This window comes from Chelonia mydas, chromosome 20 (assembly GCF_015237465.2).
Source record: "Chelonia mydas isolate rCheMyd1 chromosome 20, rCheMyd1.pri.v2, whole genome shotgun sequence".
In the NCBI taxonomy this organism is placed as follows: domain Eukaryota; kingdom Metazoa; phylum Chordata; order Testudines; family Cheloniidae; genus Chelonia; species Chelonia mydas.
In genome coordinates, this window is record NC_051260.2 from 6,429,495 (window position 1) to 6,446,042 (window position 16,548).

General features: G+C 52.0%; 1 protein-coding gene across 3 annotated transcripts in view; it reads right to left on the minus strand.

Moving 5' to 3' along the window:
- The window catches only part of LOC119564311 (macrophage mannose receptor 1-like), a 38,279-nt gene extending 22,277 nt beyond the window's left edge, over window positions 1-16,002 (minus strand). Inside the window, exons 1-8 of one of the 3 annotated variants that reach the window (XM_037884152.2) lie at window positions 15,842-16,002; window positions 15,408-15,512; window positions 14,903-15,007; window positions 13,849-13,911; window positions 12,645-13,046; window positions 10,928-11,073; window positions 9,025-9,137; window positions 4,986-7,383 (exon numbers count right to left, since the gene is read on the minus strand). In XM_037884152.2, coding sequence (XP_037740080.1) covers window positions 7,257-7,383; window positions 9,025-9,137; window positions 10,928-11,073; window positions 12,645-13,046; window positions 13,849-13,911; window positions 14,903-15,007; window positions 15,408-15,512; window positions 15,842-15,929 — 1,149 coding nt within the window. In that variant the 5' untranslated portion in view covers window positions 15,930-16,002 and the 3' untranslated portion in view covers window positions 4,986-7,256. Of the gene's footprint in view, window positions 1-4,985; window positions 7,384-9,024; window positions 9,138-10,927; window positions 11,074-12,644; window positions 13,047-13,848; window positions 13,912-14,902; window positions 15,008-15,407; window positions 15,513-15,841 lie in introns of those variants that run through there. The other 2 variants (XM_037884153.2, XM_043532975.1) reach the window with 2 other exon arrangements.
- Window positions 16,003-16,548: the final 546 nt, after the last annotated feature.

Here is a 16,548-nt window from a genome sequence, read left to right on the forward strand (position 1 = left end):
AGGAAAACCTCACCAAGGGCTTCATTCAGCAATCCACCTTGCCCATTTATAGTGCAATCAAATGTGTCCAATGTGGCCCTTGGGGTAGCGACTGAGACATCAGTCAGTTCTACAACCCTGTGCATTCTACTCTCCAAGTTACCCCAACCAAAATGAACTATGAAATACTGGACAAATAGCTGCTCACATTAAAAAGTGCATTTGAAGAATGGTATCACCACCTTGAGGGAGCTTGGCACCTGGTACAGGTGTTCACCAATCATAAGAACTTTGAGTACCTCTGCAAGGCCCGAGCATTGAACCTGAGACAGTTAAGGTGGGCCTTATTCTTTTCGTGGTTCAAGTTGCAATCACCTACTGCCCAGGAAAATGAAACGGGGAAGCCGATTCTCTATTGCGGAAGGGGGAATACTACCGGGGAAACAAGGAACCAGCTTACGAGCCCCCCCTTCCTTCCCAAGCCTAGTAATTTTGCCAATGCCACAATTCATCCTGAGCTGCTCTTCCTGATCAGTCTGCTTCTAAAGAAGACCTGCTTGCCCAAGGAACACAGTCTATGCCATTGGGGGACAAGATACACTGTTCTGTGTGGGATTGGATAACACAGTCTCTGGCCACCCAGCTCTGAAGGCAGCTCAGAAGTAAGTGTGGCAATACCACGACCCTCGTACAACTGGTTGGCAACCCATTTTTGGGTCAGGACCCCCAGTTTGAGAAACGCTGCTCTAAATGGTTCTATGCATTTTGACAGATTTCTGTTAAGCTTGCATAGCAGCATACAAAGTCACTGTCATCTGTATGTTAATCTATTTGCTATGACACAGTGTGCACATTTAATTGTAAGCATCGACCACAATCGCAATTTTGCTTTTGCTCATATTACAATTGCTCATTGGCTCATTCATGCAACAGTAAAAAAACCTTAAGTGAAAAACAAAGAAGTCAAAACTGATTCAAGTGAAGCACCGCCAGGCCACTTGGAGATATTGAGAAGCAAGCCACACAAACAGTGAAGTGTGGTACAGATAAGTCCGTGACGCAGCATAAAGTCAAATGGAGGAAATAGCAAGAGGAATACATACAATACAGATTCACCTACTTGATGATTGAAAAAGTGGAGCACCCACAGTGTGTTTTATGCTCAGAAGGGCTTGCACAAGATAGCTTAAAACCCGTAAAACTGAAGAGGCATCTGCAGCCCAAACATGCCATGCATAGTGATAAGCCAGCACAGTGTTTTCAGGGGAAAGAACAAAAACTTAAAGGTGAAAGGGATATTATGAACAAACAAACAGTAACCCCATCAAAAGCACTAATGCCTTCCTACAAAGTTCCCTACCTAACTGCTAAATGTAAAAAGCCATACACAATGGGCAAAATGCTCATTCTTCCTGCCACAGTAGCAATGTGTTGCATTATGCATGGTGAAAAATTTGCAGCTCCACTTGTCCAATGAAACAGTTGCACAGCACATTGATGAAATTGCCAGCGACATAAAGGTTCGGCTGATCAAACGTGACTAAATATAGTCCCAAATACACCTTGCAACACAATGAGTCTAGAGACATATCTAATTCAGCTCAGCTACTTGTGTATGTGAGATACTGCTATGACAGGAAGCTACAAGAAGATTTATTATTTTGCAATTCACTTCAAGGAAAGACAACAGGACAAGAAATATTTTGCAGTCTTGACAACTTCATGCAGGAAGAAGGGTTGGAGTGGTCATGCTGTGTATGTAAAGATTGGGCCGGTCCTATGATGGAGAAAAAAATTGGACTGAAAGCAAAAGTTCTTGAAGTGGTGCCAAATGTTGTTTTCATACAGTGTGTTATACACAGAGAAGCTCTGGCTTCCAAGACAGTCTAACAGGAATTTAACTGTGTCCTGCTAACTGCAATAAAAATAATGAACAGTGTTAAGTCTCATCCCCTGAATTCAAGATTGTTTTTGAGGTTATGTAGAGAGATGGAATCACAACAGGAGTAGCTGCTTTTACATACAGAAGTCTGGTGGCTATCTCGAGGAAAAATCCTGATGCGTTTATTTGAGCTGAAAGATGAACTGCACTTGTTCCTTCTTGACATCAGATCACCTTATGCAGAACATCTGTCAGATTGAAAATGGCTTTCAAAGCTACCGTATTTAGAAGACATTTTTGAGAAACTGAATGAGCTCAGTGTTTCACTTCAATGTCCCAATACTAACATTCTGCTATTCAATTATAAAATTGATGGCTTCTTGAAAAAATTTAATTGCTGGAAGGAATGACTGGAAGGTGGGATTGTAAAAATATTTCCAGTGTTGGCAGAGTTTTTGGAGGATAATGAACTTGAAATGGTAAAACCAATAATTGCTCGTCATCTCACTGGCCTCAATAGCTACTTAAAAAAATATTTTGAGGATTTGTCTCTTGATAAATATGACTAGATTCAACAACCACTTGCAACCACCTCTGCCAGCAATCTGTTTGAGGCAAATGAAGCCCTCTTGGATTTGTCAAGTGACTGATCACTGAAAACAAAATTTGCTTCCACTCCACTGAGTTCTGGCTGTCAATTGCTAGGAATTAATTACCCAGTGTTATCAATAGCTGCAATGAATATCTTAATTCCTTTTGCATCTGCCTACTTATGTGAAACAGCTTTGTCTGCCCTAGTTTACATCAAAAACAAACAATGATCTCATTGTCACACAAAACGGGATTTCTGGATAGCTGTCTCAAACTTCCAACCCAGGATGAAATTGCTCGTCTCCAAAAAACAGGCACACCCATAACACTAGTAACAATAGTAATAGCCAATAAGCAGCATCTCACTTAAACTTTACATTGGTATATACTTAAATGGCCCTGTTTGAATCAATGCCTTACTGTTTTTAATATTTTGTGAGAGTTGCGTGTTGATTATTTTTCTATTGGTATATGGACTTGTGTGACAGGCGGGAGGGGGGGACTAAACTACTACAAACATAAAGAAGTGGGGGGCATGATCAAATAAGTTTGAGATCCCCTATGCTAGATAGACCATTAGTCTGACCCAATATGGTCATTCTTATGATTAGACCCCTCGGCACCTTAGTACCACTGGAGTCTCCACGTAGGCCTTGGTCTGCCATCAGCCTAGAACTCCCAGTGTCTGATGGCCACACAGTAGTCTTAATGGCTGTGGACTGCTTGACTTAAATGACCCACTTCATCCCCTGCAACTACCCGCCCTCTGCCAGGACTACCACCCAACTCCTGCTACGCAACATGGTTCAGCTCCACGGACTCCCAGACCATATAGTTTCCAGCCAAGGCCCACAGATCACCTCTCGCTTCTGGCATAAAGCATTCTGGCTACTGAACGTCTGCATATCCATCTCCACCACATACCACCCCCAAACAGATGGACGAACTGAATAGGTGAACCAAGTGCTGGAGCAGTAGTTGAGTGTTTCATAAATGATCACCAGGATAACTGGCTCATGCTCTGGCCATACGCAGCATTTTCATATAACAACACTGACCTTGCCTCTACAGGTCAGAGCCCCTCCTTTGCTAATTACTGGTTCCACCCCCATTTTCACCTGATCTCCCCATACCCTGCCACCACCAACAGGGGCCAACAGATCCACCTTATTCAGGAGGAACTCAGTAACCACCTAGAAAAGATGAAGAAAGCTTACAAGAGGCATGTGGATCATGGGCAAAAAGAACCCTCAGTGTTCACATCTCCACAGCCAAACATCTCCAGACCAGTTGACCCTCCCGGAAATTGGACCACGAGTTCCTGGGACCCTTCCCAATATATCATCAGATCGGCCCAGTTATCTTTAAACTACAGCTTCCCCAGTCTCTCAAAATATACCCAGTTTTTCATGTTTCCCTTCTGAAGCCCCTCACCAACCAAACCACACCACTGCCCCAACCAGTGGAAAGCCAGGATCATGAGGAATATCAAGCGCATGCCATCCTAGATTCCCATTGGAGGCATGGCCATCTGTACTGTCTGTTGGACAGGGAAGGCTACGGCCCCAAAGAGCACACTTGGCAGCCTGCCTCCCATGTCCACACCCCTGACCTGGTGGGGAATTCCACAAGGCTCACCTGGACAAGCACCACCCTGAAGGGGGGCCAATGTAAGAACTTGCAGGACTAGAACCTGGGGGGTTCTGGATCACTGACGCTTCTGCATCACCACTGGAAGCTTAGACTGGGTTTCCGGTGGAGGACCCTCTGAAGCTGGGCTCTGCAGGAAGTAACACCCAGCAGGGCCTGTGTGGCGGCGGCCCCTCACAGCCCAAGTATTGGCTGATGCTAGTATTTAAACCAGGAAGCCATCATGGGGAGCTGTCTGAGCAACCACACAGGCTGCTTCTGCTCCAGACCCTGCTTGCTGTAGGCCTTGGATTCCGACTTCTGACCCTGGTTTTTCCTTGACTTTGCTGTTTGCTTGATATCTATAACCTGGCGCCAGACCCCGACTTCCTGAACTCCTGACCTGACTCGACCCAGACTCTGCTAGCTGCCTGCCCCCTGCAACTTGGTGTCTGACATTTTGACCCAGCTCACTCCTGACCCTGCTACTCACCTCCTGACTGAAACTTAATAGCTGACAAGTGCACACAGGTTTCCCACAGCCTGGTCCTAACAATAGGCTTGGGATAGGGGTGGGGTGGGTGTGATGGTTCCCAAGGTCGTGAGGCACCTCACCCCCACCTGCCCTTAGTGTGAGGAAGTGCCTGCCGAGGGTCAGCTCCCTGAATTCCCCAGCCTCTGGCAGCACAAGCACTGCCTTCCTGGTTGCCACAGGACTCCGTACAGGGAGTGATAGGCATACACCTACCCCCAACCCATCTGAGTGTCCCTGTGGAGTGACCAGCCCCGATCACCAAACACTCACAGAATTCTCAGGCCTGCTGCTTCCAAAGGAACAGGGTCCCCCAACTTCCTCGTTCAACCTTGGAACCCGCTCCACTGAACACATAGCACTTTAGGTCTATTTATAGTAAACAGAAAAATAAGTTTATTAACAAAGCAAAGAGATTGGAGTGCTAAATCATAAGAATACTGGAAAACAAATGGCTAAGTGTAAACCAAAATCATAACACACTCTCTAGGGCCTTGTGACATTCTGTACTCCAAAGTAACACCATGGCATCCCCATATTCACCAGTGTTATATAATTGCAACAGATCTTGTACAAAATATGCCATGTAAGGTGTCAATGGAAAAGTTATGGTTTGCTGAATATAATTATCCTATTTGTATGCATGTATCATTTTTGTACCAGGAGTTTTGAATATTGACTATGCATCTGTATTTCAAATGTGCTTGTTCCTGGGTAACTCCCACAAGTTAGTTTACATCCAGTCTAGCCAGCACATTGTGAATGAACTATTTAAGGTAATGGCCCATCAATTAAAACAATGGGCCATGGGAAAAACTTATGCTCACCTGATGAGCTTTCCTGTGGATGCTTCAGCCAATGCATGGGTGTTGCCTGCTGTGACTCATGGAAGCATTCAAGGGCATGTGACTAGATAATGTGATATTGGACTCCATCTTGTGCCTGTATTATTCCACAAACTGTACTGGGGACTTTGTTTGGGACAATGAAGTTCCCTGCATGTGGAAGAAGCTATAAAAGGGGGAAGTGACATCATCATGGGGACTCACTCCCCTTACAACTCAACACCTGGAAACACCTTAGTTAAAAAGACTGAACTGGGAAAGGGGGTCCCAGGTGGGAAAGGAGAAAGCCCTGCCTATGTATAGAAGATTGGTGGACTGTTTGCACCATCAGGGTGAGACACTGCTTATTTCAAATCCTGTCTATAGAATTTAGATTACGATTTTGTTTATTTCTTAGGTAACCAATTTTGATCTGTACGCTATTACTTATAATCATTTAAAATCTATCTTTCTGTAGTTCATAAATCTGTTTTATATTTTTTACCTAAAACAGTGTGTTTTGCTTGAGTGCTTGGGGAATCTGCTCACAAACAAAACTTGTGCATTGTCCTCTCCGACCTGGACTGGGTGATAAACTTACACTGGTCAGACTTTTGACTAGGGCAAGACGGTACAGCTCTGGGGTGCTAGGCTGCACAGGCGCCAAATTTCCACTGTGCCAGGGAGTGCTTGACCAGCACTCCGGGGAAGTCCATCAGGGGCCTAAACTTAATTCTCAAGGCATTCTCCTGTCTCTTACAAGCTTACCCCAAGTTCTTTGTGTTTTCAACCAGTTTGGTTGAGACCCCTTCCCCTGCCCTGCCCTGCCCCCTGCTGACAGCTAATCCTCACAGAATGAAGGATACCAGGGGCTAATCCACACCCCTGATATAGTTTCAAAAGTTCCTTGTCTTACCCCTAAACAGGATAATGAGGAGAACCAAGGACTGGAGGTCACACAATGAAATTAATAGGAAGCAGATTTTAAACAGACAAAATGCATAGTCAACCTGTGGAACTCTTTGCCAGGGGATGTTGTGAAAGCCAAAACTATAACAAGGTTCAAAAAAGAACTAGATACTTTCATGGAGGATAGGTCCATCAATGGCTATTAGCCAGGATGGGCAGGGACATAACCCCATGCTCTGAGTGTCCCTAGCCTCTGTTTGCCAGAAGCTGGTTGTGGAAGACAGCGGATGGATCATTTGATGATTACCTGTTCTGTTCATTCCCTCTGAAGCACCTGGCATAGACCACAGTCGGAAGACGGGATACTAGGCTAGATGCACCATTGATCTGACCCAGTATGGTTGGTCTTATGTTCTTATCACTCCTGCTGTGTAATTCTTCCTGTTACTTTCCTCTCTTTGAAGATTTCACAATTCTTCATTAGCATTCAGCTCAGACTTCTGAGTGGATACCCATCGTGAACCATACAGTAGTTGATTTACATGCAAACAGGCAGAGAGATCAACATTTCTTGCATGAAAGAAAACCTGCTTTTCCCCTTTGCTAATGGCCAGTACCTAGTCACAGACCTTAAGAACATAATATTTGTGCACATACACAACTCCTTAAATATCACTAGTCCATATAGCTTGCAATGATTAACTGTACTGGAATGACACAGGGTTTCATTACAGACATCACATGTCCTCTTTTAGTGAACTCAGAGGAGATCTGTACCCCTAGTACCACTGTGCCTTCTGCTAGTTGGCATCAAGAGGTCCTGGTCACAGTGGCGGGGCAGAGAGGTGGGGCAGGGGCAAAGGGAGGGCCAGGGCCTCGCCAGGTTGCTCGGTGGCTAGTCCAAGCAGGCTCAGGGCTCCCCTTCACACACCCAGTGGTGCTGCTCCGTGCATGGGGCGTCATACCAGTGCCCATCCTGCCGTACCAAGGCACAGTTCTCCTTCTGCCTGCCATTGGGCTCCCCTGTCTGCCAATAGCTGGAAACCAAAACAGGGAGAACAGAGTAGAGCAGAGCTGGTAATGCTGCAGCCCCTGTGGCCCCACAGCCCCATGATCCCCACATCCACCAGACTGTGCAGTCCCCAGCCCATCACCCCCTGCAGTCACAAGCTCCCGTGACTCCCAGTCCCCATGTTCCCTGCAGCCCCTGTTGCCTCATGGCAGCCACCAGCCCCTGCAAGCCCCAGTCCCCATGACACCTGTGGACCCCTGCAATCCCCATGACCGCCTGTGGCCCCCTGCGACTGCCTACCCTGCCCAATGACCCCCACAGCGGGCGGGGAGTGCTGGGGGCCACAGCTGTCAAAGGGACCGGGGCTCGTGGGGACTGGGGCTTGCAGGGACTGGTGGTTAGAGCAGGAGCTGGAGTGGGCAGAACTGAGGAGGGATCTTATGCTGGATTGAGCCCAGGCCACAGAGAAAATCCCCATCTCAGTCCTCCCCCAGAGCATGTCTCTGCATAGCCAGGTGCGGGTGCCAGAACTCCCCATGGCCCGGGCTCCTCCCCCACAAACATTGTCCCATACAACCAGTTTCCTGGAAGTCACTTCCTCACATCCCGCCCCAGGGACCAGGAACCAGAGGGACAATCGGGGGTGGGGGGGTGTCAGTACCCAAAGTGGGACAGCAGGGAGGTGGGAGATATTGGGATCAACTACACTGGGCAAGGTAAAGCCTGGAGATGAGGGTTTGGACAGCAGGGAGCTGCAGGTCAAGACTGAGTGGCCCTGGGAGATTGGGGGGAGGGAGGGAATCCCAGGTCTGGAATGAGAGGGGCTGTGGCTTGTGGTGGAGAGTGCAGATCCCAGGTCTGCGACTTGGGACAGAGGGGCACTAGCAGAACTGAGGGTGTGGTGGGAGACCAGGGCTGGAACAGCAGTGGGCTGTGGGTTGGGACTGAGGGGTACCAGCAGATCATGGAGGGGGGTGGAAATCCCAGGTCTGGAATGGGGGAGGGGTCGTGGGTAGGGATTAAGGGGACAGATCAGGGAGGGGGGCAGAAATCCCAGGTGAGGAATGTGGGAGGGGTTGTGGGTTGGGACTGAGAGGGCAGATTGGGAGGAGAACTAGAGCCGTCCCTAGGGTAAAACAAATGGGGGCAACTGCCCCATGCCCCATGCTTTGGGGGGCCCCGCGGTTTGTGAGGCGGCAGGCAGGGAGGTGAGGCGGGAGGTGGGCAGGCGCGGGGGAGTGAGGAGGAGCCCCCCTACCAACCTACCCTCCCCCCAGTGCCTCCTGCCCGCCGGCGGGCCCCACCAATCAGCGCCTCCACCTCCCTCCCAGCGCCTACTGCCGATCAGCTGTTTCACGGTGTCTGGAGACGCGGGGAGGGAGGAGCAAGGGTGCAGTGCGCTCAGGGGAGCACTGGATGAGGAAAAGGTGGGGTGGGGCATTGGGGGAAGGGGTGGAGTGGGGGCGGGGCCTGGAGGAGCCAGGGGGAGCACCCCCTGGCAGATAGAAACTCGGCACCTATGTCCCGGGCCCTGCACACCGCTAGGAACAGGCCTGGGGAGAATCCAGGTCCAGAACAGCAGGGTGCAGGGACATTTTCCCACTCTATGGCTCCAGCTATTCTGGGCTATTTCGGGGCCTCTCAGCCCAGACCCGGTCTCCAATACCTGGCATTGGCTGCTGAGTGAGTCCCGTCCACCCACATCCAAGCCCCCTCGAGTGCCTGGTCCGTGAGGCCCATCCAGGAGGATGGTGCTTTCATGGAAGCCATGATGTGAGCCTGATGTCAGAGAGAATAGCGTTACTCTGGGGTTGGCATCCAATCCTCCAGTCACCCCCGCAGCATGGGGGCTGCTGGACATGGACAGGCCCCGGTGCAACCTGTGGGGTTTCAGCAGGAATAAATGGGGAAACAGGGGCTCAATATGACATGGTGCCACGGTTACACTGGCTCCCAGGAGCACTGAGCTGGGAGGGACCTACTGCTACTCATGGCCATGCTAGGCATCTCTTTCCTTTACTTGTGGCAGCCCCACAATCCTCCCCACAGTGTAATGGCCTTCCCCTCCACAGCTCCTGCTGCCCAATGAGGTGAACTGGAGAGGGGCTGAGGGAGGGGGCACAGTGAGGGGGGATGGGCTGTGTGACGCTGGAAGACCAGGTGCCAGCTCTTGCCAAGGATACAGGCGTCAGCTGAGCACTGACAAATACATAGCTGGAAATCAGACCAGCTCACCTGTATGTCAGTATTGTTCAAGACAGCTGTTAGACTTGTAAAGCTGTGTTTAGACTCTATGGAATGCTTGTAAGACCCTCACCTGCATTAATTTCACTTGTACTGTTTGTATCCCATGCTGTAAGGTGATACGTAAGTGTTACTTAATAATTGTAAAAGTGCCTGCCCTGAACCTATGAACTCAGTCAGGCAGAATGGTTCCCCGCCCATCGAGAAGGACTGTCAAAATGAAAGGGGCCATTGTGGAACATCATGATCCAAAGAGATGGCCATCTCACACCTATGAAGGTGCTATGTGTAAGAAAGCCGATCCCATCAGCTTGAATGCTGGAAGCGGGGAATAAAACAGGGACACAAGAAAATTTTTTATCTTTGCTGTTTGGACTCTCACAGGCCTGGAGCTAGGAAAAAGGAGCAGAGATCCCCAAGTCAAGTTGGGTTGGCCCTAAAAGACATTCAGTGGACAGATTACTACAGTTCTGCCACCTTTTGGAACCATAGACGGTAACTCATTTGTGTATATATGTATCCTGCTTTAACCTGTAAATATCTCTCATTTCCTTTTCCTAGTTAATAAATCCTTAGTTTACTATTGGATTGGCTACAAGCATTGTCTTTGGTGTGAGATCTGATATACAAATGAGCGGGGGTAAGTGACTGGTCTCTTGGAACTAGAAGCAACCTGAATCTTTTGTGATCTTTGGTGTATGGCCGCCAGCTATCACGAGCCCAGCTCAGCCGGCTGGCAATATAGATGGGAGCCCCAGGGGACTGTCTATGGTTCTGTGGTAAGGCTGGGGTAGTGCTTCAGGAGTTCACATTTGTTGCTGGGTTGGTGATATCTAATTACAGAACCTACAGCTAGTTTGGGGTGTATGCCCTGCATACTGTCAGTCTGCCCTGAGCTTGGCACTCATGGTCGTGAGCCACTCCAGACAGTGTGACAGGAGGGGACCCAGTGAGGGGGAAGGGCTGTTGCACTGGTGGGGGCAGGGATCACTGAAGCCAGTTGTTTCTCTGATCCGTGTCACTGATTGGGTGGCAATTTGGTCTCACACCTTGGCTGGGTCTCCAGTGAGAATGAGGGGCTCTCCTCCCCAGCCCAGTCTGGATCTCTTCCCTTCTGGCCCCTCTAATTATTGCCTCCAACCCAGGCTCCCCTCCTTGTTGCTGAGTCACTTTGCAGGTTGCACTCATCCTGGCTACCCACTCCGCTCCTGGATCCCTTCCCCAGCTCCTCCCATCCGCCTTCCTCCCCCGCATGCTTCCCCCTACACCCCAGTGCCCGCTAGCCCCCAGGACACCCTGCTGCCCCATGCATGGTCATCTCTCACCTGCTCAGCAAGGCTGGTCACCTGGAGGAGCAGGGCACCTAGAGAGGCACAGGAGCGGTTGGCAACATCCCAGGTGCCCAGGGAGCGAGAGTGGAAGTAGCAACTGTCCTGGAAGAAAGTCCACCCCCTGCGACATGGGGTGCAGACTGGGGGGGAAAGGGGAGAAGAGACCATGTTAGTCACTGGGGCAGGGGAATATCTGGGCAGCCTCAGGATCGAGGGCAGTCTGCAGCGACTAGCAGGGAAGCCCGGCAGTTAGAGGACTGGGAGCCTGAATTCCTGGGTCTGCCTCTGCTGCCCACTTCCTGGTGCTCGCCAGCAAGTCTCTGCTCCTCTTGGCACCTAAGACCAGAGCAAAGACCCTGCAAAGCCTTAATGTGGAGGTGCAGCCTAAAGAGACTAGAGGTCCCAGCATGCACGGCTCTCTGCCCCCTTCCTCTTGGGTTAAGATGGAGCCGCACAAGCTGGTACAGTCACAGAAGGCTGCAGCACCCCCAGCTCAGTGTTTCATGCCAACCAGATGCAGCCCCCGGACCTAAGGTAAGTCACTGGCATGGCCTTCAGTAGCTCTGGGGCCCGTTAGCCCTGTGCCAATACCCAGGGGAGACACCCATGCTCTGGATACAGACCCCCACCTCCAAAAACCACCCAATGCTGCCCGAGGGAGTTAACCCCAATGGGCTGAGCCACAGAAAGAAGCCGGATAGCTGGCAAATTCACCACAGGGGCCAGTGGCAGGGCCAACGTGAGCAGAGATCCTGTAGGCTGCTCAGCCAACGTGCAGCCACATGATTAATCACAGCAGAGGGCTGGGAATTAGAGGGTAAGCAGCATGTGGGACTGGATGGGGCAGGGGTTTGGGCTACCCCCATGGCTGCCCCCTGAGCTGCGTTTGACCCAAGTGGGGGGCCTGTCGGTTGGTGGCTCAGCTAGCACAACCCGCAGTCAGGATGGCAACGGGCTCCAGGACGGAGCCCTGTGAGGGTGAACCAATTAAGGGCAATGTGGAAGGGTTGGTTTCAGCCAGTGAGCTCCATGGAAAGGCTCCCATGGACTTCAGCAAAGTCAGACCAGGCCTTACATGGCCTTAGATTTCAGAGTCATCTCCCCACTGAGATGCTGCAGGGGCAGCTCCCCCCGTCTCAGAGCCAACATCTCAGGCTCTCTGCAGACTCAGGCAGACATCTGTAACATCTGGATCACATTTACAATGGAGAATCGCTCTGTGGGAGACGATCCACAGCCCCAACTATTGGACATGAAGGCCCTGCCCATGGAAAAGGAGCTCCTGAGACAAGGCAACCATTAACGGAAACCGGACAGTCCTTGTCCTCATTTTCAGCAAAAGGAATCCCAGAACTCCATGGGGTGGGATGATCCCAGATGGGACTCCTGGGTTCTATTCCCAGCTTTGGGATGGGAGTGGGGGTCTGGTGGTTAGAATGCGGGTGGGGCAGGTTCATAGCTGCTGGAACTAGGGATGCTGGGGGTACGGCCACACCCCTTGGGTTGAAGTGGTGTCCATTATATACAGGGCTTACAGTTTGGGTCAATGGCAGTCAGCACTCCCACTATACAAATTGATCTAGCACCGCTGGGCAGGTTTCAGCAGGTGCATGGGCAGTGCCATCATGGCTTGGAGCTAGGGCAGGGAGGGACACTGGCTGGAGTGTTTGAGGTGAAGGCCACAGGGCCAGGCGGGTCCTGCGAAACTCACCATGACAGGAGCAGGAGCAGAGGTCCTCATGGCTCCCATAGATGACCCAACGGCTCCAGGGCCCAACCCCTGAGTACAGCATCACCACGTGATTCTGGTTGTTGCCATAGTTGAAGTAGAGGTTCTCCCTGGCGAGGGCCAGCAGCCCGTTTGCCCGGCACTCCCAGTGCTGCAGCTCTCTGTGCGCCTTGCAGGGCTCCAGGCGCACGGCCACCCGGCTGAGCCGCTTTGGCACAGCTACGCACTGCTGGTGGGCCACGCTCAGCAGCTGGCCCTGAGACAGCCACTGGAAGTGCTGGCTGAGGGCGCCAGGGGTGCAGGGCATGGCTGTCAGGGAGCCACTCGCTGTCACATCCACGCACAGCTGGTGTGACTCACTGTAGATCAGGAAGGAACCGGAGGCTGGAGAGCATGGGTAGAAAGAAGGGGTAAGTGCTGGGGGAGGGGCAACACAAGCAATGGGAGCCTTGCTGCGAGGACAGAGCCCACCCCCAAACCAACTCTCGAATTGCTGACCACTGCCCCGCCTCTTCCCCCCAGGCCTTATCTCCTGCTCTGCATCCTCTCTCCCTCCAGTTGCTTGCCCTCTCCCTGCCCAGGACTTACCTGCTGCCTGCAGAGCAGGGATGGGAGGAGCTGCGGGGAAGCCTGCCCAATCTGGACACAGCAGTTGGGCTCTGGCTCAGAGAAAATCAGCCCCTGGAGCAAGGGGCCAGGGCAATCGTGCAACAGCGGGCCGGGGGGGTGCTGGTCCCCAAAGCGAGGGGCTGGGGGCAATTAGGGCACAGAAGGGTGGAGAGGGGGTGTCGAAAGAAATAGGGGCACAGTGGGATGGACTGTCCCCAGAGCCAGAGGCTGGAGCCGAGGATCTGGGAGCCAGTTCTCTCTGTCAGCAGCTGAGCAGCTGCTGTTCTTCCTGCCCTCTCAGCAGCATGGTTGATTGCGGTTACTCTGGTAGGCAGACTTTTAGTGTCTGGTCAGCAGTACTGACCAGACAGTGACAGGTCCCCTTTTCGGCAGGACACTTGGCAACCCTACCCAGCAAAGGGAGGGAGGGGAAGGAGGAAGGGCCAGTCCACCCAACTCCGGAGCCTCAAGGTTTCAGGAAGGGTTGGGAGGCAGGGGCCACTGGGACTGCAGCGGGTGGAGCCAGCAGGGCACAGACGTGGCCAAAGGCCTGGGATTTGCCACCACGGAAACTCACCCACATCCCGGAGCAGCTGGTTCTCCACTTGCATTCTCTCAAGGGCACTGGCCATCTCCATGTCTGCAGGAGATGGGAAACATCATCAGTGGTATCGGCCATGTCACAGCAACTGTGTTGAGAAACACTGGGGAGACAGGAGCCACCAGGCACCAGATCACCTTACCTCTGCCCTTGCCCTGGGCACACGGCCCAGCACTCTTTGCAGTGCCCATAGCCACTGTCTAGTGGGAGCAGGCTGGACCTTTTGACTGTCCTTAGCTCATCCCCAGGGGCAGGGCCAGCTCATCCATAGCAGTCCCCCCCTCCTGAGCCGGTGACACAGCCCCTCCTGGCTGGCTGTAACACGCACCCTTCAGCAACCAGGAAAGCTCCCTCTAGCCCCATCCTGGAGGGGTGAGGGGTCTAGTCAGATGAGACACAGGCCATTCTCAGCCTGGCCAGCCTTGGGGCCCAGTCTGGTGGGAAGCAGCACCATCCCTAGCAGGGGGCGGGGGAAGATGGTACTTTCATTGTATTCCAGTAGTGCCTCAGAGCCCATCATAGCCCAGGACCCCACTGTGCTGGGCACCAGGCATTATTTATTAGGTGTATTATGGTGTCCCAGGCTCTAGCCCAGGACCCCATGGTGTTACGTACTGTACAAACATAGAGCAGACAGATGGTCCCTGTTGCACAGAATTCACAATCTGTATAAGACAAGGTCAAGGGATGGGAACAGACAGACACAGATGGGGAGGTACAAGGAAATAGTGAGACGATATTGGTCAGCCCAACGGGCAATGGGCTCAGCGCATTAGCGGCCTGACTGTTGTCATGCTTTTTGTAGGCATTTTGGCAGAGGAGCATTCTGCAGAGGGATGCAAAGGAGGATAATGGGTAGGTCTTCCCAGGCGTGGGGGGCAGCAAAGGAGAAAGCATGGAGGGTCTTGTTCGCCGGTGTACCAAGTGGGTGACAGAAGCTGCGTCCTGGGCAATCAGGGGCAGAGATGCCCTCTGGACAGTGGATAGGAGATGTCCATGCAAATGCGGGTGAAGGGAGGGAGGTACTTACATCGGACAACACCAAGTGTGAGGAGCAGCAGGTTCAGCAGCACAGAGACTCCCAGGCCAGTCGTGCAGGCCAAAATCCACCTCCGGCCCCGTCTCCACTCCCACTCTAGGGAGATGGGAAATCAACATTGAAACAGCACATTGCCCTGACAGCCAGAGCATCCATTGGAGGGCACAGCTCTCTCCAGTAATGAATCCCCCACTCCTGGGAGCACAATCTTCACTCTATGGATGGGAAACTGAGGCACAGAGTGGCAAACAGATGGATCACATGGCAAGCCAGTGGCAGAAGTAGGAACCCAGGAGTCCTGACTCCCAGCTCCCCTGCTCCCATTTCTAGCCTCTCTAACCACTAGACCCCACTTCCCTCCCAGTGCTGGGGATGGAACCCCAGTAGTCCCGACTCCCAATCCCGCCCCCACCCACTAGATCACAGTCTCCTCCCAGAGCCAGGAACAGAACCCAGCACATCTGACTCTCCTGCCAGCCAGGCCCAAACTCATTACCTGGAGCCCGAGCCTCCTGCTGCTCCGTCTGCCTCCTCCTTGCTCCAACAGCTGGGTCGACAGCCTCATATTGGCTCTCCTCTTCGGTGTACACATCGCTGACAGCTAGAGAGGGAAGTACAGGGTGACAGCTCCCCCACCGGCTCAGTCAGCTCCCACAGCCCCCGCCCGTGGCTCTGTGAGTGTCCCTGGCACCGACTTACAGACTGCAAGGGGACAGAGCCCCGTACTGAACCTCACCCTCTTTCTGCAGCACAGCACCCTCTAGCACTGCACAGGGGCCAGCACTGATTGTGAAGGGAAAGCACCCCCTTTTGAGTGCTGTCCCACTCCCTGCAGCACCCTAGGTGTTCCTGTGAGGGCTCCTTGCAGGTACTGGCCAGGCCAGGAGCTCCTTAGTCAGAGACATGTGGAGAGTGCCAGCTCCTCCATACCTGCCTTCGCCCTTGGCTCAGAACCCCATGGGTCCTCCTGTCCTGGTTCAATGATGTCGACGTTGCTGTATGTTGCCTTGCAGGCCATGGGGCCAGACTGCGCCGCTGGGAGTCCCGTGCAGTCACAGCCCTGCCAATTGACTGGGCTGCTCACATGTGTTTGCCAGCTGATAAGTCCCCCAGGAGGAAGGGAGAAAAGCAGCAGGGAGCCTAAAGAGGCAGTCCCTTGATGGGAATGCTGCAGAGCTCAGGCACTCCTCCCAGCTGGGGCTGGAGGGCCAGTCTGTGCAGCCTCCGCCTGCTCCCAGATTCATCGAGGCCAAGGCCAGAGGGACCACTGTGATCATCTGACCTCCCGTATAACACTGGCCAAGACCGGCCCCAAAATAATCCCGAGAGCCGAGCTTTTAGAAAAACACCCACACTTGCTTTGAAACTTGTCAGTGATGGAGAATCCACCCTCACTCTTGGTAAATTGTTCCGATGGTTAATTACCCTCACTGCCAAAAATGTACCCCTTATTTCCAGTCTGAATTTGTGTAGTTTCAACTTCCAGCCATTGGATGGTGTTATGCCTTTCTTTGTTAGATTGAAGAGCCCATTATTAAATATGTGTTCCTCAAGTAGGTACTTATAGACTGCAATCAAGACACCCCTTAACCTTCTGTTTTTTCAGGTAAATAGATTGAGTTCTTTGAGTCTATAAG